A 27,392-nucleotide genomic window follows, 5' to 3' on the forward strand; every position below is an offset into this window, starting at 1 on the left:
CATATACATTTTTAGTTAGCTCAAGAATATAGTATTATGCATATTCGTTTTTGGGTTCGTGTTATGTCCTATATTGTCAACACAGTAACTCAATAAGAAAGAATTAATTATAAAAACCTTATCAACATATTACTGTAAGATTGACTATTCATTGTCAATATTATCAATACGTGGGGGGAATTAAACCGCCAGAACAGAAACTTGTCTTTTTCACAACAAAACACATGTTTAATTTTAAAAATGTGTTCAGCGCCGGAGTAAAAATATTAGGCTACTTGATATTTATGGTAGTGACAGGTTATGATGATTGCCAGGTTGTGGTGATGGTGGTAGGTTGTGAGTGATGATGGTATGTTATGGTGATGACAGGTGGTGATGATGGCAGGTTGAGGTGATGATGGAAGGATATGGTGAGGGTATGGTGAGGATGGCACAGTGCACCACAACGAACAGTGGTAACCAGTCCGGGTCCTTGTTTTGTGGATCACAACAAGTGAATAGAAAATGTGTGTGTGTGTTCGTCCTTCCCGGTCCTCTTAAGTACTGCACAGAGCCGTCGTGGGGTCACACCTACCACAACAGTATACACAGGGCCAAGACCACCGTACCATGGTGTCCTCCACCCACGCACGGCCTCCCATGGTTAATGCACCTTGCATCTTGCTGCCCCAGGCCATGCATTAACTATCACCTCCTTGCCTTTCTCCTTCAGTATACAAACACCTCACAGACTCCCTGCTAACCTTTCTCGCCTCTTTTGACATTTAAACGTAAAGATACGGGAAATAACATTGAGCTGAGGTGGTGTTGACGGGAAACGATTGCTGGCAACTAAGAGTGGGAAACCAGGTAGGACCGCCCTTTCTCTACTGTAGGTTCAACGAAGCAACAGAGGCTAGTCTTGCCGAGGGTGTGAGGAGAGGAGACTGCGCTGCTGCACTCCCCAGTGTCGACCCACGCTCCCCAGGGCAAAAACACGACCACCCTGGTTTAGGAGGGACGTTAAATATGTGTAAGGGAGGGAAGGTGTGGAGGGTGAGACCGGATACTACCCCATTCAAGTTGGTCAATAAGTGTTAACGGATATTTTATAAAGTGTATATAAGACAAAAGGAGCTACTCGAGCAATGGACTTTCACTCGCTCAGGTGAGTACATCGGGTGCAAGGTTAACTCTATAGGGACGGGCTCTTTCCTGGTTACGGTGTATAGTGTATGTACTGGCGACGGTGTGTTAAGGTGTTACATATGGGATAAAGGTGTGCTAAGGTGTTACATAAGGTATAAAAGTGTGTTAAAGTGTTACGTAAGGCATAAAAGTGTGTTAAGGTGTTACATATGGGATAAAGGTGTGCTAAGGTGTTACATAAGGTATAAAAGTGTGTTAAAGTGTTACGTAAGGCATAAAAGTGTGTTAAGGTGTTACATATGGGATAAAGGTGTGCTAAGGTGTTACATAAGGTATAAAAGTGTGTTAAAGTGTTACGTAAGGCATAAAAGTGTGTTAAGGTGTTACAAACGCGTATGGATGACTCAAGAATCCTAAACCTCAGGCGATATTTCACCAAACTCATTGTGTAATTTTAGTTTTCCTTGTCATTTACTATAATTACATAAGTAAAACACACATATGTAGACATTAAAAAAAACACCTACCATTTTCCATATACCTGACGTGCTTGAGTGATGACAGTCAGGTTGAGTCACATAGCAGTCTCTTGCTGAGGGGCTTGTGAGGAGATTCACTAGGATCGATAAAGCGATTGAACACCCATCTGTTCTTTAGGCTGTAAGATCAATCTTAACACACATGGAAAAAAAAATCTATGCTATATTTTCTCTGTGGCAAAATCCTTCGAAAACCAACTGGTAAATGTTTATTCTTGTTTCATAAATGTTCATATTTTTATTTACCTGTACAGAGACTTTTAATGCATTTCAACGCCATGTATTTTTTGCTTTATTTAATAAAATTCTGCCAGGAATGAAAATAAACGAATCTATCTGATTTAGTTGAATTTATGTTTGGAATGAGAGGAATCGGAATTCAGGGGGAGATTTCCGAGAGAGAGACTTCAGTCCAGTGTGTTAGGTGTTACCGTAGTGTGTTAGGTGTTACCGTAGTGTGTTAGGTGTTAGTGTAGTGTGTTTAGTGTTAGATGTTAGTGTAGCGTGCTAGGTGTTACTGTAGTGTGTTAGGTGCTAGCGTAGTGTGTTAGGTGTTAGTGTAGTGTCTTTAGTGTTAGGTATTAGTGTAGTGTGTTAGGTGTTACTGTAGTGTGTTAGGTGTTAGTGTAGCGTGTTAGGTGTTAGTGTAGTGTGTTAGGTGTTAGTGTAGCATGTTAGGTGTCAGTGTAGTGTGTTAGGTGTCAGTGTAGCGTGTTAGGTGTTAGTGTAGCGTGTTAGGTGTTAGTGTAGTGTGTTAGGTGTTACTGTAGTGTGTTAGGTGTTACTGTAGTGTGTTAGGTGTTAGTGTAGTGTGTTAGGTGTTAGTGTAGTGTGTTAGGTGTTAGTGTAGTGTGTTAGGTGTTAGTGTAGTGTGTTAGGTGTTAGTGTAGTGTGTTAGGTGTTAGTGTAGTGTGTTAGGTGTTAGTGTAGTGTGTTAGGTGTTAGTGTAGTGTGTTAGGTGTTAGTGTAGTGTGTTAGGTGTTAGTGTAGTGTGTTAGGTGTTACTGTAGTGTGTTAGGTGTTAGTGTAGTGTGTTAGGTGTTACTGTAGTGTGGTAGGTGTTAGCGTAGTGTGTTAGGTGTTAGTGTAATGTGTTAGGTGTTAGTGTAGTGTGTTAGGTGTTAGTGTAGTGTGTTAGGTGTTACTGTAGTGTGTTAGGTGTTACTGTAGTGTGTTAGGTGTTAGTGTAGTGTGTTAGGTGTTACTGTAGTGTGTTAGGTGTTAGTGTAGTGTGTTAGGTGTTACTGTAGTGTGTTAGGTGTTACTGTAGTGTGTTAGGTGTTACTGTAGTGTGTTAGGTGTTAGTGTAGTGTGTTAGGTGTTACTGTAGTGTGTTAGGTGTTAGTGTAGCGTGTTAGGTGTTAGTGTAGTGTGTTAGGTGTTACTGTAGTGTGTTAGGTGTTAGTGTAGTGTGTTAGGTGTTACTGTAGTGTGTTAGGTGTTACTGTAGTGTGTTAGGTGTTACTAGTGTTAGGTGTTAGTGTAGTGTAGTGTAGTGTAGTGTGTGTTACTGTAGTGTGTTAGGTGTTGGTGTGTTAGTGTGTTAGGTGTTACTGTAGTGTGTTAGGTGTTACTGTAGTGTGTTAGTTACTGTGTTAGGTGTTACTGTAGTGTGTTAGGTGTTAGTGTAGTGTGTTAGGTGTTACTGTAGTGTGTTAGGTGTTACTGTAGTGTGTTAGGTGTTAGTGTAGTGTGTTAGGTGTTAGTGTAGTGTGTTAGGTGTTACTGTAGTGTGTTAGGTGTTAGTGTAGTGTGTTAGGTGTTACTGTAGTGTGTTAGGTGTTACTGTAGTGTGTTAGGTGTTAGTGTAGTGTGTTAGGTGTTAGTGTAGCCGAAATGAGAGCAGAATCCCCGGTGGGCAGGACTGCCAAGCCTTTATATGGGGCTCACAGCCGGCGTTTGACCTCTAGCCAATTAACACTAAACTGGCTAGATCTGGACAACTGTGTGCAGGTGTGGTCATGCCCAGGTGTGTCTTTGGTGTGGTCAGGACACCTGGCTAACTCAAGTCATCAGCGGGCGAGGTCAAGTCCCTTGGGTCTGAGGTGTATCTACCTGGAATGTCAGGGTACACACGAGGTCTGCAGTGTAGTTGCTTTTACAGGTATATGTGATGTAATTCTGGGCCGTAAGCTTTGGTCTGATATTCAATCATTACACCTCCCGCCAAGACCAAAGCTTCCATCACAGAGAAATGATGACATATATAGACAGCAATATCACGTGTAGTATCTAAGATAGTCCCTGGGGCGATAACATAGTCTCACATTTACAAACAACAATCTCATAGGTGTATGTTTTTCTACTGGCGCTAGTTTGATCTGACAAGCTCACTATACTTGGACGAGTCATGGTTCACTAATTATATGAAGAAACTCTAATGTCTTATTGAACATATTATTCATGACATCTAGCAAATATAAGGTAAATATTTGAATCCAGACGATGAATTGGTGAGTAAGCAAAATTTTAGACCGTGAATGTATAGGAGGATAGGAAGTCGGCTATTTGTTCCATCACAAGACTGAGTGGCCTACGACACACGCACGCCATTAGAACTCAATATTCTTGGTTTTTCCAGTGCAATAAGAACGTAAGAATGGAGGAAACTGCAGTGGGCCTATTGACCCATACTGGGCAGTTCCGTTTACATCCAACCCATATTGCGCATATAAGCATCCAACCTATGTTTGAAGCTATTCAGCGTATTCGAGTAAATGATGATATTTGGTAACTTGTTCCATTCATCCACTACTGTTTCCAAACCAGTGTTTACCTATTTCGCGCCTAAATCTAAATTTGTCTAATTTAAAACCATTGTTACGAGTTCGCTCCTGGTTGGATAGTTTGATTACCTTTGTAATGTCCCCTTTGCTTAGCCCTGACTTCCATTTATACACCTCTATCAGGTCGCCCCTCGCTCTACGTCTCTCGAGGGAGTGCAAATTAAGATGATTTAACCTGTCTCTATACTCAAGGTTCTTAATGCCCGGGATTAGTCTTGTCATTCTCCTCTGAATTCTTTCCAAGGATTCTATATCCATTCTGTAATATGGTGACCAGAACTGAACTGCATAATCCAGGTGTGGTCTCACAAGCGCAAGATACAGTTTTAGGATGACCTCGCTAGTCTTGTAACTAACACTCCTTTGTATGAACCCAAGTACTTTATTAGCCTTGTTACGAGCAAAAACACATTGTTTACTTGGCTTAAGGTTCCTATTTATCATTACTCCTAAATCTCTCTCGCAGTCGGATTTCTCTATGGCATCGTTGTTCATCTGGTATCTGGTTTCCCTGTTTACATCTCCTATACTGAGTACTTTACATTTGTCCACGTTGAATTTCATCTGCCATTTTTCAGAACATTCGAAAAATTTGTTTAGATCTTCCTGTAGTTTTGCCGAGTCCTCGTCAGATTTAATAACACGTCCTATTTTAGTGTCATCAGCAAATTTACTTATGTTGCTGTCTGTGCCGATATCTATGTCGTTTATGTATATAATAAATAATAATGGTCCAAGTACTGAGCCTTGGGGAACTCCACTTGTGACGTTGCTCCAATGGGACTTAGTGCCGTTAATGCTCACTCGCTGTTTCCTGTCCTGTAACCACGCCCTAATCCATTTAAGGGCATTACCTTTGATGCCATGTGCTTCTACCTTTCTAATTAGTCTTTCGTGGGGGACTGTCGAAGGCTTTGCTAAAGTCGAGATATACCACATCATAATTGTGCCCTTCGTCCACCGATACGAAAACTGATGAAAAGAATGTTAATAGATTAGTTAGACATGAACGCCCGCTTGTGAAGCCATGTTGGGAACCATTGATCAACTTGTGCTTCTCCAGGTGGTTTCGAATAGAGTTTGAAATGATTGATTCTAGTAATTTGCCTACTATTGATGTTAGGCTGATTGGGCGGTAGTTGGGGGATAGTGATCTAACCCCCTTCTTGAAAATCAGTATTACATTGGCTATTCTCCAGGATTCTGGTACTACACCTGTTTTTAAGGACATGTTAAACAACTTTGCTAAGATCTTCCTTACATTCCTTTAATACTCTGGCAAATATCTCATCGGGACCAGGTGACTTATTAGGCTTTAGTTTGTCTATTTGCTTACTAACATCGCTACTAGTCACTACTATCTCGCTTAAATTGTTTTCTTCACTATCTCTGAATAGAGTTGGTGCCTCGGGTATCATGTTTACATTTTCTGTGGTGAAAACTGTTAAAAAATATTTATTCAAATTATTGCTCATTTCTCCGTCGTTGTCAGTGAGCTCGCCGGTATCTGACCGTATTGGTCCAATCTTTTCTCGTGTTTTAGTTTGATACATTTGGTAGAATCCTTTGGGGTTTGTCTTCGCCTCCCTTGCTATCCTTACCTCATTATTCCTCTTGGCTTGCCTTATCTCGGTTTTTACCCTTCTTGCCAATACCTTATAATAATCCTGGAGGTAAATTTCGCCATGGTTTATCCTTCTACCTATAGCCTTCCTTTGGCCAATGAAGTTCTTTAAATAATTATTTATCCATTTAGGGTCATTGTTGTCTGATCTGAGTTTTTTGTGTGGTATGTTCTGCCTTTGTGCATTAAGTAACTCATTATTTAAATTGTCGTGGAACTCGGCTATCTTAGATCTCGTTATCAGGTCGATGTCATCTGTCAGGTTCACGCCCAAGCGCGACACCCCTTCTCTCAGCTGCCTCTTTAAACTGTCAAAGTTTGCTCATCTGAAATCTGGTACTTTAGTGGAATTTTCCTTACTTCTGCCCTGAAAATCTAACTGGAATCTAATTTCTTTGTGATCGCTGTTTGCAAGTTCGTTCCCTACCTCGACATTGCTAATGAGGTTTTCTCTGTTCGATAGAACTAAATCGAGTATATTACTACCCCGGGTGGGTTCGGTTATAGGTTGACTTAGGAAACAGTCCCTGATCGTTTCGAGAAAATCCTTTGATTCTGAGTTACCCGTAAGGTTAGTCCAATCTATTTGGCCAAGGTTAAAGTCGCCTACTATACAGACTTTGTTGTGTATGGAAGCCCTGCACATTTCATCCCAGATAAGTCGCTCATTGACTCTATCAAGATTGGGAGGTCTATATATTACTCCTGTGATTAATTTTTCCCTACCGTCTATTAATTCTATCCAAATTGTTTTTGTATTCCGCTCAGTTTTTATTTCCTTATTTGTTTCACACTTCAGATTATCCCTGACATAGATTGCTACTCCGCCTCCTTTCCTGGTCTGCCTATCGGTGTGGAACAATTTGTAACCCGCAATTTGGTATTCGGCCGGTAACTCACGTGAGTCTAGGTTGATCCATGTTTCAGTGAATGCTATTATGTCGATTTTTTCGGTACATACCAAGGCCCTAATATCATCCATTTGTTTCTCATACTTCTACTGTTCGCGTAGTAAACATTTAAATTAGTCGTGTTCTGAGTCCTCCCTTTACCTCGTTTAGGTTTAAACTCCCTGTCTAATTTAGTTTTGTCGTCATTCCTAACACTATTTCCCTGTAATCTTTCACGTTGTTTTCCCGCTCCCACTGCAGTCTCCTCCACCCCCGTGCCCTTATGTTCCCCTAGCAGTTTAAAGACTTCGATATCTTTTGAACGGCCCCCTCTAGAGCCCCAGCCAGGGTTGCCACGTAATGGTTATGATACCTATGAGGATGTGGTTTTGACGTCACAGGCAGGAGACAAGGTGTGGAGACCTTGTGGTGGCGTGAAGTCTGGACAAGGATACTCAGAACCTCTTACTGTTTATATATTATTTCGTTTCTATAGATGTAAGATACTGCTATAACCGACTGACTTAAACTGAAATAAAAGAATAATGTCCAAAAGGGGATCGAAGTAATAAGAGTGCAGAGGTCTTATTGCAACTATATCTTACGCTAGTCAGGCCGCACCTCGAATATGCAGTTCAGTTCTGGTGCCCTTATTATAGAATGGATATCAATTCACTAGAGTCGGTGCAGCGAAGAATGACGAAAATGATTCCGGGACTTAGAAACCTTCCATATCAGGATAGGTTAAAGAAACTAAACTTGCATTCCCTAGAAAGGCGAAGAGTGCGGGGAGATATGATAGAAGTATTTAAGTGGGTGAAAGGAATCAATAAAGGCGATATAGATAAAGTTCTTATAATATCCGAGCAGGACAGGACTCGGAGCAACGGATTTAAGTTGGATAAATTTAGGTTTAGGAGGGAGATAGGAAGGAACTGGTTAAAAAATAGGGTGGTGGACGAGTGGAACACGCTTAGCAACTTTGTAGTAAGTGCTGGAACACTGGAAAGTTTCAAAAGGAGGCTAGATAGATTCATGGATGATAGAGAGTGGTTGTAACTCTCGACAGGAGCTGCCATGCACAGGCCAACCGGCTTATTGCAGACTCCTTATTTTCTTATGTTCTTAAGTATATGTACACTTGACTGTATCTTCCTTAGGATACAGCTTCTTAGAAAAAATCGTTACGTTAAGTATTCCTCGAAACTGTTTATGTAAGAACGCATCAGATTTGCTCACTTTAAAGTAAAACACACAAATAGCCAGGGCCGTCCCTAGGGGTGTGCGGGGCCCGGGGCAACTCAGCCACTGCGGGCCCCCCCCAACACAAAAGTATATATATATATATATATATATATATATATATATATATATATATATATATATATATATATATATATATATATATATATATATATATATATATATACTGTCTCTGCTTGCCATGTTTCTTAAACAAAAAAAGTATATCCACAAAACTCAAGAGGCAGGAGTCACAGCTCACAGGACAGGACACAACCCGATCTCACTGGTTACTGACCTTGGTGGACTGGCTGTGTGGAGTGGAGTGTAATGGATTATGGAGTCATTATGCGGTCAGAGGAACCCACCCCCACCAACCCCCATGGGACTGTCGCTATGGATGGTAAGGTCACGGTTGCGATGGTGGTGTAAGCCGTCAGGTCAGATTAACCAGTCAACAGGTAATGCGTCCGAGGTCCCTGGATCTAGTGCTGGGCCCCGCGGGGCCCCCACACGCGCGGGACCCTGGGCGGTCGCCCCTGTTCGCCCCCCCTAAAGGACGGGCCTGCAAATAGCCTTTAAAATGGCATCAGCTTTACGTTGAGACCTTACCTTAACTTGATAGGAGTGCGCTCATTTCATACCAGTTGGGTCGTTCAGCTGAGAGCTCTCGTGACAACATTTATTACGGTAGTGACGGTGGTACAGTTGATTATTCCGGAAGTTTATAAGTCTTAATCTAAAATTTTTAATGCTTACAAAAATAATCCTGAAACTTTCTTTAAATTGAGATATTAATAAATTACTTGTATTTAAGCAAAATTATCCACGTGTAGTTAATACTTATTTTTTTGCAGGTTAGTTGTGATATGAGATGAGAATATCGACACCATGTTGACATTCAAACTGGTAACACTGGCGGCTTCATTAGTTATAAAGGTTGGAAGCACTGGTGACTTCATTATATTATTGTGTCTTTGTGTAGTGATCTTGCGCATCGTAAGTGTGAACCCAAGCGGTGGTATAGTCCTGAAATGCCCCGGCAAGACTAACGGACAGGGGTGCAGTGGGGAGGGAGGGAAGGAGGGGGGAGGTGCAGCGTGCAGGGAGGGAAAGACGGAGGGAGGGTGGGAGGGTGTTTTGGGGAGGGGTGGGGGGATGGGGTATCGCCAGAGTGTGTTGTGTAAGAAGCTTTCCAAGGACGCTGACCTCTTGCTTCGTCTTGCCACTCTCGTCACCACCTGTCTCTACACCACCACATACTTACCTAACCTAACAAAAACGTTAGGTTATGTGTAGTAGATAGATAGAAAGTAAAATCGATACTTGAGTGAGCTGGCTAGTACCGTTACTACATGTACTCAGGGCTAGTACCGTTACTACATGTACTCAGAACTTTACCAACGCGTTCCTTCTTCATTTGTCATTGGTTACCAAGTTGTCCGGATCGACCATCACGCCTCACAAGATCTGTCCCCCCTCCTCAGATAAGCTACAGTGCTACACCATGCACACGCCCAGCATCACACGGCAGGAAGGTACACATTGCTTCAGTTTGGCGGTGTGTGTGTGTGCACGTGTGTTGAGCAGCTTGCAACAGTGGTTGTGGTGATGCCGTTGTGTACACTTTATCTCAGGCACGTTTTCTCCACGATATATATATATTTTTTTTTTCTATATTCTTGAGCATCGCCATCTTGTTACCCTCATGTGTAGTGTGGTATGCATCGCCACCTTGTTACCCTCATGTGTAGTGTGGTATGCGTCGCCATCTTGTTACCCTCATGTGTAGTGTGGTATGCATCGCCATCTTGTTACCCTCATTTGTAGTGTGGTATGCGTCGCCATCTTGTTACCCTCATGTGTAGTGTGGTATGCGTCGCCATCTGTTACCCCCTATGTGTAGTGTGGTATGCGTCGCCATCTGTTACCCCTATGTGTAGCTGCCTCTTTAAACTATCAAAGTTTGCTCTTCTGAAATCTGGTACTTCAGTGGAATTTTCCTTACGTCTGCCCTGAAAATCTAACTGGAATCTAATTTCTTTGTGATCGCTGTTTGCAAGTTCGTTCCCTACCTCGACATTGCTAATGAGGTTTTCTCTGTTAGACAGAACTAAATCGAGTATATTATTTCCCCGTGTGGGTTCGGTTATATGTTGACTTAGGAAACAGTCCTGGATTGTCTCGAGAAAATCCTCTGATTCTGAGTTACCAGTAAGGTCAGTCCAATCTATTTGGAATTCTACCTATACTGTTTATGTTAGTAGTTTAAAAGCGAGTACTAAGTTTCATCGAAGTTTGTTTGGTCCAGGGAAAGTTAATGAAAGGAAACTTTGGTGGTTTAATGGTGCTGGTGGTGATGATGTAGTTGTGATTTATCAGGTCCATCAACACTACTTTCAACACTGACTCCGTGAGGGAGGATGAATGTATACATTTCAAATTTATTATGTTCTCCCGTGTAATGGCCGCCATTAGGTATCTTTAAGGTGGGAACTGAGAGCCAAGGCCTGGTTATACTGGCTCACTGCTCAGCCACCAACAACCGCCCCTCTTCACGCCCGAGACTCTGAGCTGCTGGAAATAAGTTCTCCGAGCTGGTCATCTCCCCAGCGCCTCAGTTTAGTGTAGTATAGAACAAGAGTGTAAATTAACTTTTTATCGCGCCAAACACAAACAGACATCAACGACATCTGACCAGAAATGAAAGGCTGGCATTTTTTTTTTAATGACGAAACAACAAGATCACCTATTGCGAGATAGTTTCCGTTTGACCCCAACACTAGAAGCTGTAGAGGTGGCCACGTGGGAACCCAAATGCAGAAGGACTACTGTAGCTCGTTCCGTCCTTGTGGTATACGGCAGGTACTTGATAGTAAGTTAATTAGTTACAACCCGTCCTGCTCACCCCACCAGCGTCATTTATAACACTGAGGCCTTGTTCACTCTGTCAGAGACCTTGGCCGCGCCCACCTGTTGACCACGCCTACCTATGCGTGTGTTAGCCACGCCTACCTATACGTGTTTGTTGGCCACGCCTATCTGTACGTGTTTGTTACCCACGCCTACCTGTACGTGTGTTACTAGGCCAAGAACACACCTGAAGGACGAAAACTCTGCTTCAACAAGAGAGAGGAACTCAACGCTGACCTTAACTGACCAGACCAACAGTGATAATGTAGAGTCACTGTGTGTGTGTGTGTGTGTGTAGGAGGGTGGAGTGTGTGTGTGTGTAGGTGCAGAGGTACAGGTGTAGGGGGGGGGTTGTCGTAAGAGAGAGAGAGAGAGAGAGAGAGACTCAACATGGGTTTACAAAGGGAAAATCTTGTGAAACAAATCTGCTGACGTTTTTTAGGAAAGCCTTCGAGGCAGTATATAATGACGAAAATTACGATGTTATTTACTTAGACTTTAGCAAAGCATTTGACAGAGTACCGCATCAGAGGCTTCTGAGAAAAATTAAGGCTCATGGTATCGAGGGGAAAGTTTTAAATTGGATAAAATCATGGCTCACCGATAGAACGCAGAGGGTCAGCGTAGATGGTGTTAAATCTGAGTGGGACCGTGTAACCAGTGGGGTTCCCCAGGGGTCAGTACAAGGCCCACTCTTGTTCATAATCTACATAAACGATCTGGATGGGATCAGCAGTGACATAAAGCAAGTTTGCGGATGACACCAATATAGGGCGGCAGAATAATTCAGGGCAGGATGCAAATGCATTACAGGAGGATCTAAATAAACTGCAGGGGTGGTTTGAAAAATGGCAAATGAAATTCAACACCAGCAAGTGCAGCGTACTTAATATTGGAAGAACAAATACTGTCAATGTATACAGCCTTAACAACATCAACCTAGAGAAGTCAACTTGTGAAAGAGAGCTAGGGGTACTTGTAAGCCCGGACCTACGGCCTAGAAAACAGTGCGTTAATGTTCGAAATAAGGCAAACAGAGTGTTGGGTTTTATATCTAGAAGTGTAAGTAATAAGAGTGCAGAGGTCCTATTGCAACTATATCTTGCGCTAGTCAGGCCGCACCTCGATTATGCGGTTCAGTTCTGGTGCCCTTATTATAGAATGGATATCAATTCACTGGAGTCGGTGCAGCGTAGAATGACGAAAATGATTCCGGGACTTAGAAACCTTCCATATCAGGATAGGTTAAAGAAGCTAAACTTGCATTCCCTAGAAAGACGAAGAGTGCGGGGAGATATGATAGAAGTATTCAAGTGGGTGAAAGGAATCAATAAAGGGGATATAGATAAAGTTCTTATAATATCCGAGTAGGATAGGACTCGGAACAACGGATTCAAGTTGGATAAGTTTAGGTTTAGGAGGGAGATAGGAAGGAACTGGTTCACAAATAGGGTGGTGGACGAGTGGAACACGCTTAGCAAATATGTAGTAAGTGCTGGAACGCTGGAAAGTTTCAAAAGGAGACTCGATAGATTCATGGATGATAGAGAGTGGTAGTAACTCTCGACAGGAGCTGCCATGCACAGGCCAACCGGCTTATTGCAGACTCCTTATTTTCTTATGTTCTTATTACTAGATCACTCGCTCAATTATTGCAAAAATTCACAGCAATATTGTTTCAGAAGCACTTAAAACACCTTCACTGCCATCTCCCCATGACACTGCGAACAGAGGGAACTTAGTGTTCAATACGGACTCTCTGGTGGGGTCGTGGGGTCATGGTCACTTTCTCATGGCTATACAGTTTCCAATACACACGTTCATGAAAGATACTCGAGTCGTATTGTATGATAAGTTGATAAGTCTCACTAATTTTTTCTATTGTTGTCTTGAGCCAACATTCTCTCCTCTGGTGTAACCTGACTAGGGATAAAGCTTCACCGTCTCTATTGCCGATATACATGTTGCTTCATTGTGGGGTGTGGTGGGGAATGGGGGTGTGGCGTGGACAGGGGATGTGGACATAGAGGTTTTGTGACAATAAATAACTTTACGTGCACTACACTACGGTACACTACACCCACACCCTTTGACCACAACCATATTACACCTACACACAACACTCACCACCCACACTGTTATGACTGTACCAGATATGCGATGACCGCAGCTTGTTATGACATTTGGGTGTTTACATATTTGTGCAGAAGGAGGGGAGGGGGTGGAGGGAGTAGAGGTATTGGTAAATAAGCGGAGTGTGTGTGTCAATTGACAGACTTTAACCATGAGATAACCACAACAATGCACTCTATTCTGGGAACACTGGATTACTCTCTCTCTCTGCCGTATCGTGTCGTAATTTAAATAATAATAATAATAATAAACGGTTTATTGAAAAAGTTTGCAGCCCGAAGGCTGAAAATATACATTGGACATAAATGACTTATTACATACATTGGTGGTTTAACAAAAGCCTTCATTAGAGAAAGGTGAAGGAATATACAGTAAACACAGATTAATGTTTACACACGTAGATCATGTCAACTGAGGTGTTGAACAGCAGACATGTAGTGTAGTAACTCCCTCACAGATGGTGTTACGAGGGGCCTGATGAAGTAGTAATTCCCTCACAGATGGTGTTATGAGGGGCTTGACGTGGTGTAGTAATTCCCTCACAGATGGTGTTATGAGGGGCTTGACGTGGTGTAGTAATTCCCTCACAGATGGTGTTATGAGGGGCTTGACGTGGTGTAGTAATTCCCTCACAGATGGTGCTATGAGGAACCTCACATGATGCTGTAGCAACTCATTCACTATGTGGTGTCATAGCATCGTGGGGACACAACGTGGTCTGTTGCCACAGGACCTCACTCACTCAAGTGGGTGAGGTGTGGTCCCAGGCCTCTCTATCGTGGAGTCTCAGGGGAACTATCACTGGGTACCTGGGACCTCACTGTGTGAAGTTTAGCTTGGGTTAGACTCAACTGTAACTGCCGAGTTGTTTTTCACTGACTTAAGCACTGTGTGTGTGTGTGTTTGCGTGTGCAGGTGACGTTCATAGTGTGTCTGGCTGAGAATCATTCGCTATAAATGCCTGAAGGAGGAGCGTCGGTATGTTAGGTTAGGTTAGGTTAGGTTGGGCTGGCGTTAGGTTACGTCAGACTAAGTTTAGCATTAGGGTGATTGATCTTCAGGTGGAATACACTGAGGGCGCGAATCTTCAGGTGTTTCGATCAACCAACTGTTGCCAAGTAAACTTGAGGTAATTCCAGGTGTATCGTTGTAAATTACAGGTGAGGCTAAAGGTGAAGTAACCAAACGGTGAACGTCCGTACCATCCCTAGCAACAAGGGCAAGAGGGGTGTGACGTAACTTCCTTTACACACACCCCCTGTCCCCTCTTTTCTCCTCCTAGAAGGCAAGCATGAACTCCTCATGCTTCCCAGTTGGGCACTGTAAACGCTTCTGCGCTTCACCTTGCACAGGATGTAAGGGGGTGCCCAATAAACTAGCCCCCTCCTGGGCAATCTGTAATCTGTAAAATCTGTCCTTGCTTCTCCTCCCCTTACCTCTCCCCCTCCCTCCCTCCTCCTACCCAGGGTCATGGTCACCTGTTCGTACTTGCAAGATTGAAGGGTGAGGGGGGGGGGAGGAGATGACGTCATAGCCTAAACACACACACACGGATCTGCGCTTTGTCTTTAATTACTAAGATACAAGGAAATGGCAGGAGTGTGTCAGAGTGTCATGAAGCGGACAATGATGGTAACTTCGACGCAAGTGTAGATAGTGACGTGGTGATGACGCGGTGATGACGTGTGAACAGTGACGTGATAATGACGTGTATAGAAGAGGAGGAGAAGGAAAAGAGAAATATGAAAAGATTGGAGGGGGAATGAAAGGAAAAGAAGAAGGGAAGAAGAGAGAAGAAAGGGAGGTAGGGAGAGGAGAGGGAGGGAAAGAGGAGAGGGAGGATGAAAGGAATGGAGGACACGAATGGAAGAGGAGGAGGAGGGGGAGGAGGAAGAAAACAGGTGAAGGGATGAAGATAGGAGGAGAGAGAGAGAGAAGAACGAAAGAGGAGGAGGGGAGAGAAAGAAGAGGAGGAAGAGACGAGGGAGAGTAGGGAAAGAAAGAAGAGGGGCAGGAGGAGGAGGGGGAAAAGAAGAGGAGGAGAAGGAAAGAGGAGGAGGAGGAGGAAGCGGCGGCATCAAGGTGACCCACCCTCCAATACCAGCCAAGTTACGTATTCCTTCCACTGTCTTTGTTAACTCTCCACTGTCTTTGTTAACTCTCCACTGTCTTTGTTAACTCTCCACTGTCTTTGTTAACTCTCCACTGTCTTTGTTAACTCTCCACTGTCTATGTTAACTCTCCACTGTTTTTGTTAACTCTCCACTGTCTTTGTTAACTCTCCACTGTCTTTGTTAACTCTCCACTGTCTATGTTAACTCTCCACTGTCTTTGTTAACTCTCCACTGTCTTTGTTAACTCTCCAAATCTACTCAACTCTCCACTACTCGCGGCCTATAATGATCATGTCAACCTAATCAACAGTCCGAGAGTTTTGCTGACTCTGTAGCAGCCTTCAGTGCACACAAGGCAAGACGTGAGTTCAGCTCTCTACAACACATGCACAAAACACTAGGAGCTGAGGAGCCTGTTTAACTCCCCTCCCCCCTAGGTGGTGGAACCCAACTCAGGCGAATATTTAACTTACGACAGGGAACCATTGTGAGAAGCGGAGTGGACAGGGGCTGCTGTTACTCAATAAGTGTACTGTACATAGAACAACTCGACTGAAAACTTAAATCCTTATTATGTACTATATTCTTTACTTTTTTCACCAGTGTTAACGCGTGTGGTTATTTTGGCTTGCTGGTGAAAGTAGTTCGTTTGGGGTGTTCATCTACTTGTAGTAACCTGACTTACCACTTTCTCCAGGTAACAGTCTACAACTCTCTCTTCCCCTCCCCTGTGCGCCACATATTAGAAGAAGAATTATTGTAGTCTACGTTGAATGAGTTTATTTTTCATATCGATTGAGGACGATGATCCCCTGCAGGTCACGTTACTTTGTCAATTGACGCCCCGGTGATTCCCTCCTTCTTCTGTAGTTGTAGTCACACTGCTGAAGAGGGCCGTACGTGCGTGAGGGGGAAGGGGGTGCGCTCGTGCATGCTTGTGTGCCGGTGAACAGATGGAGTCAAGCCGATATCATGGTCGGCTCACGTGCTCTCTAAACCATGAAAGTTGAGAGATCATCCGACCTTAACCTAACCTAACCAAGATAACATGTATGATGAGTGCGTGGAATTAGTGCCTCAGCAGATACCCCACTAACTGTAGATTTAGGCGTGAAATAGGTAAACACTGGTTTGGAAACAGAGTAGTGGATGAATGGAACAAGTTACCAAATATCATCATTAACTCGAATACGCTGAATTGCTTCAAACATAGGTTGGATGCTTATATGAGCAATAGGGGTTGGGTGTAAACGGGACTGCCCAGTATGGGCCAATAGGCCCGCTGCAGTTTCCTCCAATCTTATGTTCTTATGTTCTTAACATGTTTTGATCAGGTTAGATAGACAGCCGGGTAGGTAGATAGATTACTCGTACCAATAGTTAATGACTTGTGCCAACAGGTGATACATAATGCCAACAGGTGATACATAGTGCCAACAGGTGATACATAGTGCCATCATAACTATGACAAATATAAAAAGAGAGAAATAGTATCGACAAATATTAAACTTGACCCATTAATCTTCACCTCGGTACAGGTAACCATAGTACACGCACACACACACACACACACACACAACTGGTTGACTTAAGGTAGAACACAAAAAATGGTGTCCAAAATACCATGAATAACTTTACCTTCAGAGGAATGGTATTGTATGAACCTCGGATGGTTTGAGCTTCCTCAGTGACTGTCCAACTCTTCCACAATAATTAATTAATTAATATACCTCAAGTGTTAAGTGGTATTGATAAGGAATCTTTATTATTTATAAATCGTAATACCATGATAATAATAATAATAATAATAATATAATACTACTGTCCGTTAATTCTGTCCAACACGTAATTCTATTCTCTTAATCAACGTAAGTAAATATTCTAACACTCTAAACTATGTAAAGAAGAATGGTAGTAATATGAACGATACTGTATATTATTGACACACTGTTCTGAAGTAAGGCTCGATTCCTGTATGTCCAGTTCTTCAACGGTTTGTGGTACTGCGCTGTAGTGAGTGGGCTAGAGACAATAGCTGTAAGCTATAGTCAAGGTTCTGTAGTGGAAAATTATATCCCCCCCCCCCCATCCATTTTGGGGGGAAGGTCAAAACATGTGGAGACGTGATCGCTTGCTCAGAAAAGCTATTCCACGTGTCCACAACGCTCAGCGAGAAGTTGTTGTGTCTTGGCCTGTGCATGGCTGTGTCTTGAGCAGCTAAAGAAACCTCTGGTGATGCCGTTATGTAGTCTCAATGGCGGGAATGTACTTTAAAGACATACTTTGTATTATTTTGAAGGTCTCGCTCATGTCCTCAAGTATCCTGCGGGACGCCGTTGACGGAATCCTCAGGCTCCCCAGACTGTCTTCATTGGGGATGACTGTTAAAATATTTGATCAAATACTACCCGATAAAGTAGCAAGAGTTACATGCATCTAAAAAGACACACAAACATCATCGTCAGGCTAAGCACTACCACGACCCTTCCTACCATCGCTGGAGAGTGTTCAAGAAGCGGGACTCCGGAATCTTTTTATTGAATTCGGTATTGTGGGGGGGAGGGCCCTAATATCATCCATTTTGTTTCTCATACTTCTACTGTTCACCTAGTAGACATTTAAGTTAGTCGTGTTCCGAGTCCTCCCTTTACCGCGTTTAGGTTTAAACGCCCTGTCTAATTTAGTTTTGTCATCATTCCTAACACTATTTCCCTGTAATCTTTTAATGTGTTTACCCGCTCCCACTGCAGTCTCCTCCACCCCCGTGCCCATATGTTCCCCTAGCAGTTTAAAGACTTCGATATCTTTTGAACTGCCCCCTCTAGAGACCCAGCCAGGGTTGCCACCCCCTCACGAGACAGGTGTACCCCATCCCTAGCATAAAGGTCCCTTCTGCCGTAGAAGTTGTCCCAGTTGTCAATAAATGGGACTGATATTGACTTGCAATATCCGTCAAGACGGCCGTTGACACCAACTGCCCTTGTCAACCATTCATTGCTAACTCTCCTTCTAGGCAGGACACCACATATGATAGGGATCCCTCCCTTAGTCCTAATATGATCTATAGCTGCCTTGAACTTATCAAGAAGCTCCTCGCTCCTACACCGGCCAATATCATTGCCTCCTGCACTGAGGCAGATAATGGGTTTGTTCCCATTACCAGACAAGATATTGCTCATCCTGCCAACTATATCCCCCACCCCAGCCCCTGGCAGACACAACCTCATCCTATTTTTATTTTTACCACAAAAGGCTTTGTCCAAGTACCTTACCTGTGAGTCACCAACAATTTAAGTTTTTATGCCTTCCTTGTCAGCCCTGTCCCTGACTGTACTAACTTCCAATTCGTCTTATCAAGGGACTGAACGAGTTGGTACACTTAGCTGTTGTTGTCACATCCTTGATGTGTTTCTTCACCACCATTTTGGTCGTCCCTCTCCTCACAACCTTCCATTCCGCAGAGTTATCGTCATTCACCGGCTTTCCTTGTCTCGTTTCTTCCTTCATCCTTGCTAACTCTTCCTTTAATTTCAAGTTTTCTTCCTCTAATTTCAGGGTTTTTTCTTGGTACTCTCTAACTCGCCCACAGAAGGGCGTAACCCCATTCACCAGTAGCACTAGCCATATCTGATAATTATCCCCGGGAGCAGAGCTAAGCAGCCGTGACCTTTCCTCTAGTGAGGTCAGAACACAACGTTGCTGGCGCCAGTGAAGCATTAACTTAATTGATATAAAGGAGCAAGATATATTATTCCTGACTCATGACTTGACACACAAGAATCAAGGAAGATAATATAATGGGAGTAAGTGTTCAGATATTACCACGGGGTTGGCGGTTGCAAGGAAAGATAACTGGGTGCTGCTTTCATAGGGAGGGGCCGGGAGGGGGGGTGTCGGCCGGCGCGAGAGAGGGACACCTTCATCTTTTAGTGTGTGTCCCCCCCTCGAGCGGGAAGTACCGTCGCTCTTGCTATATATCACCGTTTCCATAGTATTCATATGTTACCCTTGAACACTATATATATTGAAGGAAGTGGAATTAAGACAGTGGTGGTAATTGTGGTAGTGTGTGTTAATAGTGATGGTGGTGGTAAGGGTGATGCTGGGTCGACGATACAGGGTAATATCTACAGTAGTGCCATATTAAAAAAGACATCCTACCATCCACACTGAATTCTACCAATCACACTTAGAAATCTATCAACTACACTCTGAAGTCTACCAACCACACTTAGAAATCTACCAACCACACTTAGAAGTCTACCAACCACACTTAGAAGTCTACCAACCACACTTAGAAATCTACCAACCACACTAAGAAGTCTACCAACCACACTTAGAAATCTACCAACCACACTTAGAAGTCTACCAACCACACTTAGAAGTCTACCAACCACACTTAGAAGTCTACCAACCACACTTAGAAATATACCAACCACACTTAGAGATCTACCAACCACACTTAGAAGTCTACCAACCACACTACCAACCACACTTAGAAGTCTACCAACCACACTTAGTCTACCAACCACACTTAGAGAAGTCTACCAACCACACTTAGAAGTCTACCAACCACACTGAGAAATTTACCAACCACACTTAGAAGTCTACCAACCACACTTAGTCTACCAACCACACTCTACCAACCACACTCTACCAACCACAGAAGTCTACCAACACACATCTACCAACCACACTTAGAAGTCTACCAACCACACTAAGAAGTCTACCAACCACACTCTGAAGTCTACCAACCACACTTAGAAGTCTACCAACCACACTTAGAAATTTACCAACCACACTTAGAAGTCTACCAACCACACTAAGAAGTCTACCAACCACACTCTGAAGTCTACCAACCACACTTAGAAGTCTACCAACCACACTCTGAAGTCTACCAACCACACTCTGAAGTCTACCAACCACACTTAGAAATCTACCAACCACACTTAGAAATCTACCAACCACACTTAGAAATCTACCAACCACACTTAGAAATCTACCAACCACACTTATAAATCTACCAACCACACTTAGAAATCTACCAACCACACTTAGAAATCTACCCCCACACTTTCCCTCTCAAAATTTGACTCACCCTTCCCTCCCATGTATAGCAAAATTTTCTATTTACCTGAGCATTTGGAAGAGCACAGGTGTGTCGCGGGTGTGTATGTATCCTGAAAGGCAAGCTAAATCAGCACTCGACACACATGTGTACCTTAGAATGTGTGTTCGGTAGATGTGATAAGTTTGCCACTTAGTGAACTTTCAGTAAAGTATTAAGACAAATTTATTTAACCCATTGAGTACAACGCCTTAACCCCACGAGTACGACATCTAAATCCTTGAGTATTGTCCTTTAACCCCTTGAGTATGACGCCTTAACTACTTGGATATTTACATTTGACTAGACTGTGTGTGTGTGTGTGAGACTACAAAATAGGTACCGTCTGTAATGATATGCACATTGATATAATCATGTGGATATAGCTACATTTTATACCTGTGCTAATCAATACCCTCACACTTATACCACTGATTATTTACAGTAAACACTACAAACCAAGATCAGCCTTAAGCGTACACCTGTGATAAGATAAGACGGGGGGAGGGATTTTAATATTTAAATTCTCGTATTTTTTTGGGGGGGGTGATTTTATCTTTTTTCTGTTGTATGTTATAAGGATTGAGGAGATTAAGGAACAGCAATAAAAGAAGAGAGAATTTGACCTCAGTTGTGTATATTCAACCGATATCCTCGAGCCGCTATTTTAAATTAAACTGAAAAACAAAATGCAACGGACAGTTTTTTAACGAGAGATGATCAGAAAGCTTACAAAACTCATTAGAGTAATAAGACTGTAACTTCCATGTTGAGAGGCGTTACTTAAAGACCAGTAACGTAACCATGTTATGACTCGTTACTGCTGCAAACTGTATCCCGGGCATCGTTTTGTAACTATGAGACTAAGGTACTGTACTCTTTCTGTCTTTCTTTCTGTCTGTCTGTCTGTCGCTCTATAGATATGTCCGTCTGTGTCGTGACTTTTACTATTAGCCTTTGTGTATGTCTGTCTGTCTGGGCATGCGTCTATCTGTCTGTCTAGAGGTGGCCATGTTGAAGGAAGATCATTGGCCTGTGTAAGATCCCTCCATTATTCTTGATAGTCTTCTCGAGGGCTGCTTTGAAGTCCAGTACTATCCTTGCTTCCACGATTTGTGATGGTAGACAGTTCCATAGGTCTAGCACCCTAAGTGAGTAAGTCTGAAGAAGTATTTCCCCTGTACTCGTCCTGCATGACGCCTTGGCCAGCTTGAAGTTGTGTCCTCTAGTGTTTGTGGTGTGTGACCTCTCGAAAACTTGATCTACATAATAACAACGATTAGTTCAGGAATAATCTTATTCACAACTTACCATGACCACGTGTTTTTTCTACCATAACCACGTGTTTTTTCTACAATTACCACGTGTTTTCTCTACCATAACCACGTGTTTTCTCTACCATAACGTGTTCTATCATAACCACGTGTTTCCCCTACCATAAGCATGTGTTTCCCTACCAAAAGCAAGTGTTTCCATACCATAACGTGTTTCCCCTACCATAACCATGGGTTTCCCCTACCATAACCATGGGTTTCCCCTACCATAACCATGGGTTTCCCCTACCATAACCATGGGTTTCCCCTACCATAACCATGTGTTTTCCTCCTACAGGCGACAGAAGGGGCGGGTTCTTCTGATGGCACTGACAGGCACCTCGCTGTTGTTGTTCATCCTCAACCAGTCAAACCTCACCATTCCAGTTAGGCCCGGCTCAGAGCACCCACCACCATCTTCTGCCGTGAGTAATTCAGCTTGTGATGTGAAGAGTTGTCAGGGAAGTTTGTGTGGATAGTTGTAAAAGGATGTGTGGATAATTGTATGGGGTGGATAGTTGTAGAGAGTGTATGGGGGTGGATAATTGTATGGAGTGTGATGGTTGCATGGAGTGTGGATGGTGGTATGGACTGTGGATAGTTGTGGGGAATGTGAATAGTTGGATGGAGTGTGGATGGTGACATGGAGTGTGGATAGTTGTGGGAAATGTGAAGTTGGATGGAGTGTGGATGGTGGCATGAAGTGTGGATAGTTGTGGGGAATGTGAATAGTTGGATGGAGTGTGGATGGTGGCATGGAATGTGGATAGTTGTGGGGAATGTGAATAGTTGGATGGAGTGTGGGTGGTGGCATGGAGTGTGGATGTGTGGATGGTGGCATGGTGGCGTAGTGTGGATGGTGTGTGGATGGTAGTGTGGATGGTGGCATGGAGTGTGGATGGTGGCATGGAGTGTGGATGGTGGCATGGAGGTGGATGGTTGGCATGGTGGTTGGATGGTGGCATGGAGTGTGGATGGTGGGTATGTGGATGGTGGTATGGAGTGTGGATGGTTGCATGGAGTGTGGATGGTGGTATGGACAGTTGTGGGGAATGTGAATAGTTGGATGAGTGGATGGATGGAATAGTGTGAGTTGGATGGAGTGGATGGTGGCATGGAGTGGATAGTTGTGGGGAATGTGAATAGTTGGATGGAGGATGGATGGCATGGAATGGATAATTGTGGGGAATGTGAATAGTTGGATGGAGTGTGGGTGGTGGCATGGGTATGGATGGTGGCATGGAGTGTGGATGGTGGTATGGAGTGTGGATAGTTGTGGGGAATGTGAATAGTTGGATGGAGTGTGGATGATGGCATGGTGGAGTGTGGATGGTGGCATGGGTGTGGATGGTGGCATGTGGTGGCATGGTGGCATGGTGGTGTGGATGGTGGCATGGAGTGTGGATGGTGGCATGGGGTGTGGATGGTGGCATGGGGTGGATGGTGGCATGATGGTGGCATGGAGTGTGGATGGTGGCATGGAGTGTGGATAGTTGTGGGGAGTGTGAATAGCTGTATGGAGTATAGATGGTTACAGGTGATCCTTAGTTTTATATAAAAAATAGTCAAACTAGTATTGGTATACAGTCCACATACTACAGTACTGAGTTTTACATAATTCTTATCATATGTCACCGAGTGTGAGCTCATTCAAGGAGCCACTGCATGCCTAATACCTGCCAACAGTGCGTATCAGAGACGTGACCGACCGACCAAGCGGCTAACGAGTCGATCAGTGGTGAAGGGGATAACAGAAAAAAAAAAAAGAAACCTGGCATAAAAAAACGTTTTCCCTGATACCAGTACAGCAATGTTGGAGAAAACATTCATAGGGATGATGTACGAAAATATGTTCTAAGGGCGATGGAGCGTAATGTGAATGAATATGGGCATTAATAGAATATAGGTACTGCTGTGACCACGACATGCATGAACAGTAAAAATGTACTTGTTGAGAATGTGTGATAAGAACATAAGAAAATAAGGAGTCTGCAATAGGCCAGTTGGCCTGTGCATGGCAACTCTTGTCGAGAGTTACTACCACTCTCTATCATCCATGAATCTATCCAGCCTTCTTTTGAAACTTTCCAGCGTTCCAGCACTTACTACAAAGTTGCTAAGCATGTTCCACTCGTCCACCACCCTATTTGTGAACCAGTTCCTTCCTATCTCCCTCCTAAACCTAAACTTATCCAACTTAAATCCGTTGCTCCGAGTCCTATCCTGCTCGAATATTATAAGAACTTTATCTATATCTCCTTTATTGATTTATTTCACCCACTTAAATACTTCTATCATATCTCCCCGCAATCTTCGTATTTCTAGGGAATGCAAGTTTAGTTTCTTTAACGTATCCTGATATGGAAGGTTTCTAAGTCCCGGGATCATTTTCGTCATTCTTCGCTGCACCGACTCTAGTGAATTGATATCCATTGTATAATAAGGGCACCAGAACTGAACCGCATAATCGAGGTGCGGCCTGACTAGCGCAAGATATAGTTGCAATAAGACCTCTGCACTCTTATTACTTACACTTCTAGATATAAAACCCAATACTCTGTTTGCCTTATTTCGAACATTAACGCACTGTTTTCTAGGCCATAGGTCCGGGCTCACACGTACCCCTAGCTCTCTTTCACAAGTCGACTTCTCCAGGTTGATGTTGTTAAGGACTGTATACATTGACAGTATTTGTTCTTCCAATATTAAGTACGCTGCACTTGCTGATGTTGAATTTCATTTGCCATTTTTCAGACCACCCCTGCAGTTTATTTAGATCCTCCTGTAGTGCATTTGCATCCTGCCCTGAATTCTTCTGGATTGGACTAACGTACGTAATTTGTAGCCAAGAGTTTTTAAATGTCATATCAAGGGGGTTCATAATTAGTATATGTAGCAGCTTTTGGAACACGTGTGTGTGTGTGTGTGTGTGTGTAATAATAATAATAATAATAATAATAATAATAATAATAATAATAATAATAATAAACAGTTTATTAATAGAGTTGCAGTCGGTGGCTGAAAATATACGACTTACATTTGATTTAGACATAATGATATAATATGCGTTGAATACATTTACAGGGCTGTACAGTACATAAATCAGGAGTTGTTTATTATTTTAACAATAGATGGGATGGTGCTGTTCTTATATCTATCGGTGCGGGCTCTTATGGCCTGTATTTTGTTGTAGTGGCGGACTGCGCGAGTTGGGTGGGGGGCTGCAGGTGGCAGGAGGTGGCGATGACAAGGGTGGTGCAGTAGTCCACTGCCAAACCTTTCCAGTGCTTGATGGTGGAGGTCACTGAGGAATGGCATTTCCAGGGTGGAGAGAGCATTGGTGTAGCCGGAGTATTCTGCGCCGAGCATGATTCTGCAGGCCCTTTTCTGTACCTTCTCTAGCTGACGTTGTTGGGTGGAGTTGAGAGAAGACGACCAGGCTGGTGACGCATATGTGTGTGTGTGTGTGTGCGTGTGTGTCCGTCCGTCCTTCTTGAACCTCTGAACTAAACTATGTACGTTTGGATACATTTAAACATATTCTTTACACACGTACACACACACAAAGGGCCCAACTACAGTATCTTACAAACATTCTACAGATGGGCAAGGGGTGACCTAATAGAGGTGTATAAGCATCTCAAGGGGCACTACTCAGTCGAGTGTCCTTATTTGGAACTGGCGGACGCTCGTCCCACAAGGGGTCACAGCTCAAGATTGAAGAAGCCGCAAGTCCAGAAAACTGTGAAGGCAAACTTTTTCGGAGTGAGAGTTGTGAACTCTTGGAACAATCTACCAGAAAGTGTTGTGACGGCACCGAGTGTAAGCTGTTTCAAGACCAGACTTGACCAACACTGGAGTGGGTTCAGGTACATTCAGGAGCCGGTGCATGCCCAGTTCTTGCCAACAGTGCGTAACAGAGACGTGACCGATAGCCCAAGCGGCTAACGAGCTGATCTTTTGGTGAAGAGGATAAAAGAAAAGGAAAAGTAATCAGAGACATGACCGATCGCCCAAATGGCTTACGAGCCGATTAGTGGTGAAAAGGATAAAAAAAATAAATAAACCACTGACATAACTTTAGTACTGATGATGCTTTTGATTAATGAGTTAGGTGTTCACACAGATTTACGAGAACCAGGACACAACCCTGAGGAGCACAACTTTGAGAGATGAAGCCCAACGAGATGCGGCGAACCTTGTCTTCAGCCACCTGCAGGCTTCTCCATCCCGCCAAGGTATGTAACTGACACCTCTCCTGCACCACCCACACCTTTCCTGTGACACTTTCATGTAACACCTACACCTCTCGAGTCTCCAGTCCCAAACTGGTGATAACTGTATCCACTCAGCTGCTGGAATCCTTTATGTTATTACCATTGTCCCAGTAAAAATCTTTTCCTGCATATCCCATTTTATTTAGATTGACCTTACAAGTTTTATATACATTCTTATGGATTATATTTCTTCATTCTAGTAATGGTATTACTTCAACATCCTTTGTTTTAATTCTTTGTTTACTGTACACAACAGATCCAGAAAAAGAGACAGGTGAGAAAGAGGAAGTGGGGAAAAGAGATGATACATGGCATAAAGTGGACATGCAGCATGGAGAAGAAGCAAGACCAAGAGAGGCTGATGTTCTTGGGGAGAAATTAAGTGAAAATGAAGTTTCAGAAGAAGAGGTAGATCAACACAAGGCAGAAGAAGTAGATCAACACAAGGCAGAAGAAGTAGATCAATACGAGGAAGAAGAGGTTATAAAGGAATCAAACCCTAATGTGGCTAAAAAAAATGAGCCCAGTCCTGACACAGGTCGAGAAGAGATAGCAGGTATAAGAGAAGGAGCATCTGGTAAAAAGATATTTCCTGCAACAAGGGAGGGGAAGATACAAGCCATTCTGTCAAAGCAACGAGAGCAACTAGCAAAATCTATGATAGACTACAAATTCCACCCTGAAATTAAGGCAAAGTAAGATATCATAATTACTTCAAATTTTTAAACCTTTGGTAATAGAAGCTAACATCAAAGAGTACTTAGCTTTTTTTAATAAGTTGGTTAGCATTTTCATCATATTATACTGTACATGTTTGTCATGCACCAATACTGTAATAATTAATTAATGTTATTAGTGCTGTTGATGCTACTTAATTTTGTATATTCTATGACCTGTACTATATATTTCACTCCTGTAACCAGTGGAGCTGTTCTTACTGTATGTTACGTGTACAATATTCATGTATTAGAACTCACAGCACTGGGGGAGCCCTTGTTCTCCTCCCCTCCCATTTAGAAACTGCAATTTTCTACCCAGTGCACAAGTAAGAGAGTCAAGTACAGTATCAGAAAGACTTGCCTCCCACAATGAATTTATTACTAAGTTCATGATATATTGCCCAAGTAGCTGCTAGCACAGTACAGCGCTGTGCTGCTGCTAGTAATGTATCACACCTAAGTATGTTTATATTACAAGTACAGTATTATAAGATACATTTGCTATATCCTTTACTGTTAACCTTCTCGCGGTCTTTCGACACAAATTGTGTAGCTAACCACTCCTGTGCTGGCACAGCGCCTCCCACTCAGCCTTATTTCACACTGA

The 27,392-nt window shown here is 43.1% G+C and overlaps 1 protein-coding gene across 4 annotated transcripts in view; it reads left to right on the forward strand.

Annotated features, from left to right (window-relative positions):
* Positions 1-889: 889 nt before the first annotated feature.
* LOC121867493 (carbohydrate sulfotransferase 4-like) overlaps positions 890-27,392 on the forward strand; it is a 31,908-nt gene continuing 5,405 nt past the window's right edge. Inside the window, exons 1-5 of one of the 4 annotated variants that reach the window (XM_042367446.1) lie at positions 19,313-19,489; positions 21,057-21,344; positions 22,088-22,214; positions 25,916-26,027; positions 26,323-26,761. In XM_042367446.1, the coding sequence (XP_042223380.1) occupies positions 21,286-21,344; positions 22,088-22,214; positions 25,916-26,027; positions 26,323-26,761 (737 nt within the window). In that variant the 5' untranslated portion in view covers positions 19,313-19,489; positions 21,057-21,285. Of the gene's footprint in view, positions 1,148-19,312; positions 19,490-21,056; positions 21,345-22,087; positions 22,215-25,915; positions 26,028-26,322; positions 26,762-27,392 lie in introns of those variants that run through there. The other 3 variants (XM_042367448.1, XM_042367449.1, XM_042367450.1) reach the window with 3 other exon arrangements.

Source organism: Homarus americanus, unplaced genomic scaffold (assembly GCF_018991925.1).
Source record: "Homarus americanus isolate GMGI-L3 unplaced genomic scaffold, GMGI_Hamer_2.0 scaffold23598, whole genome shotgun sequence".
NCBI classification, from domain to species: Eukaryota; Metazoa; Arthropoda; class Malacostraca; order Decapoda; family Nephropidae; genus Homarus; species Homarus americanus.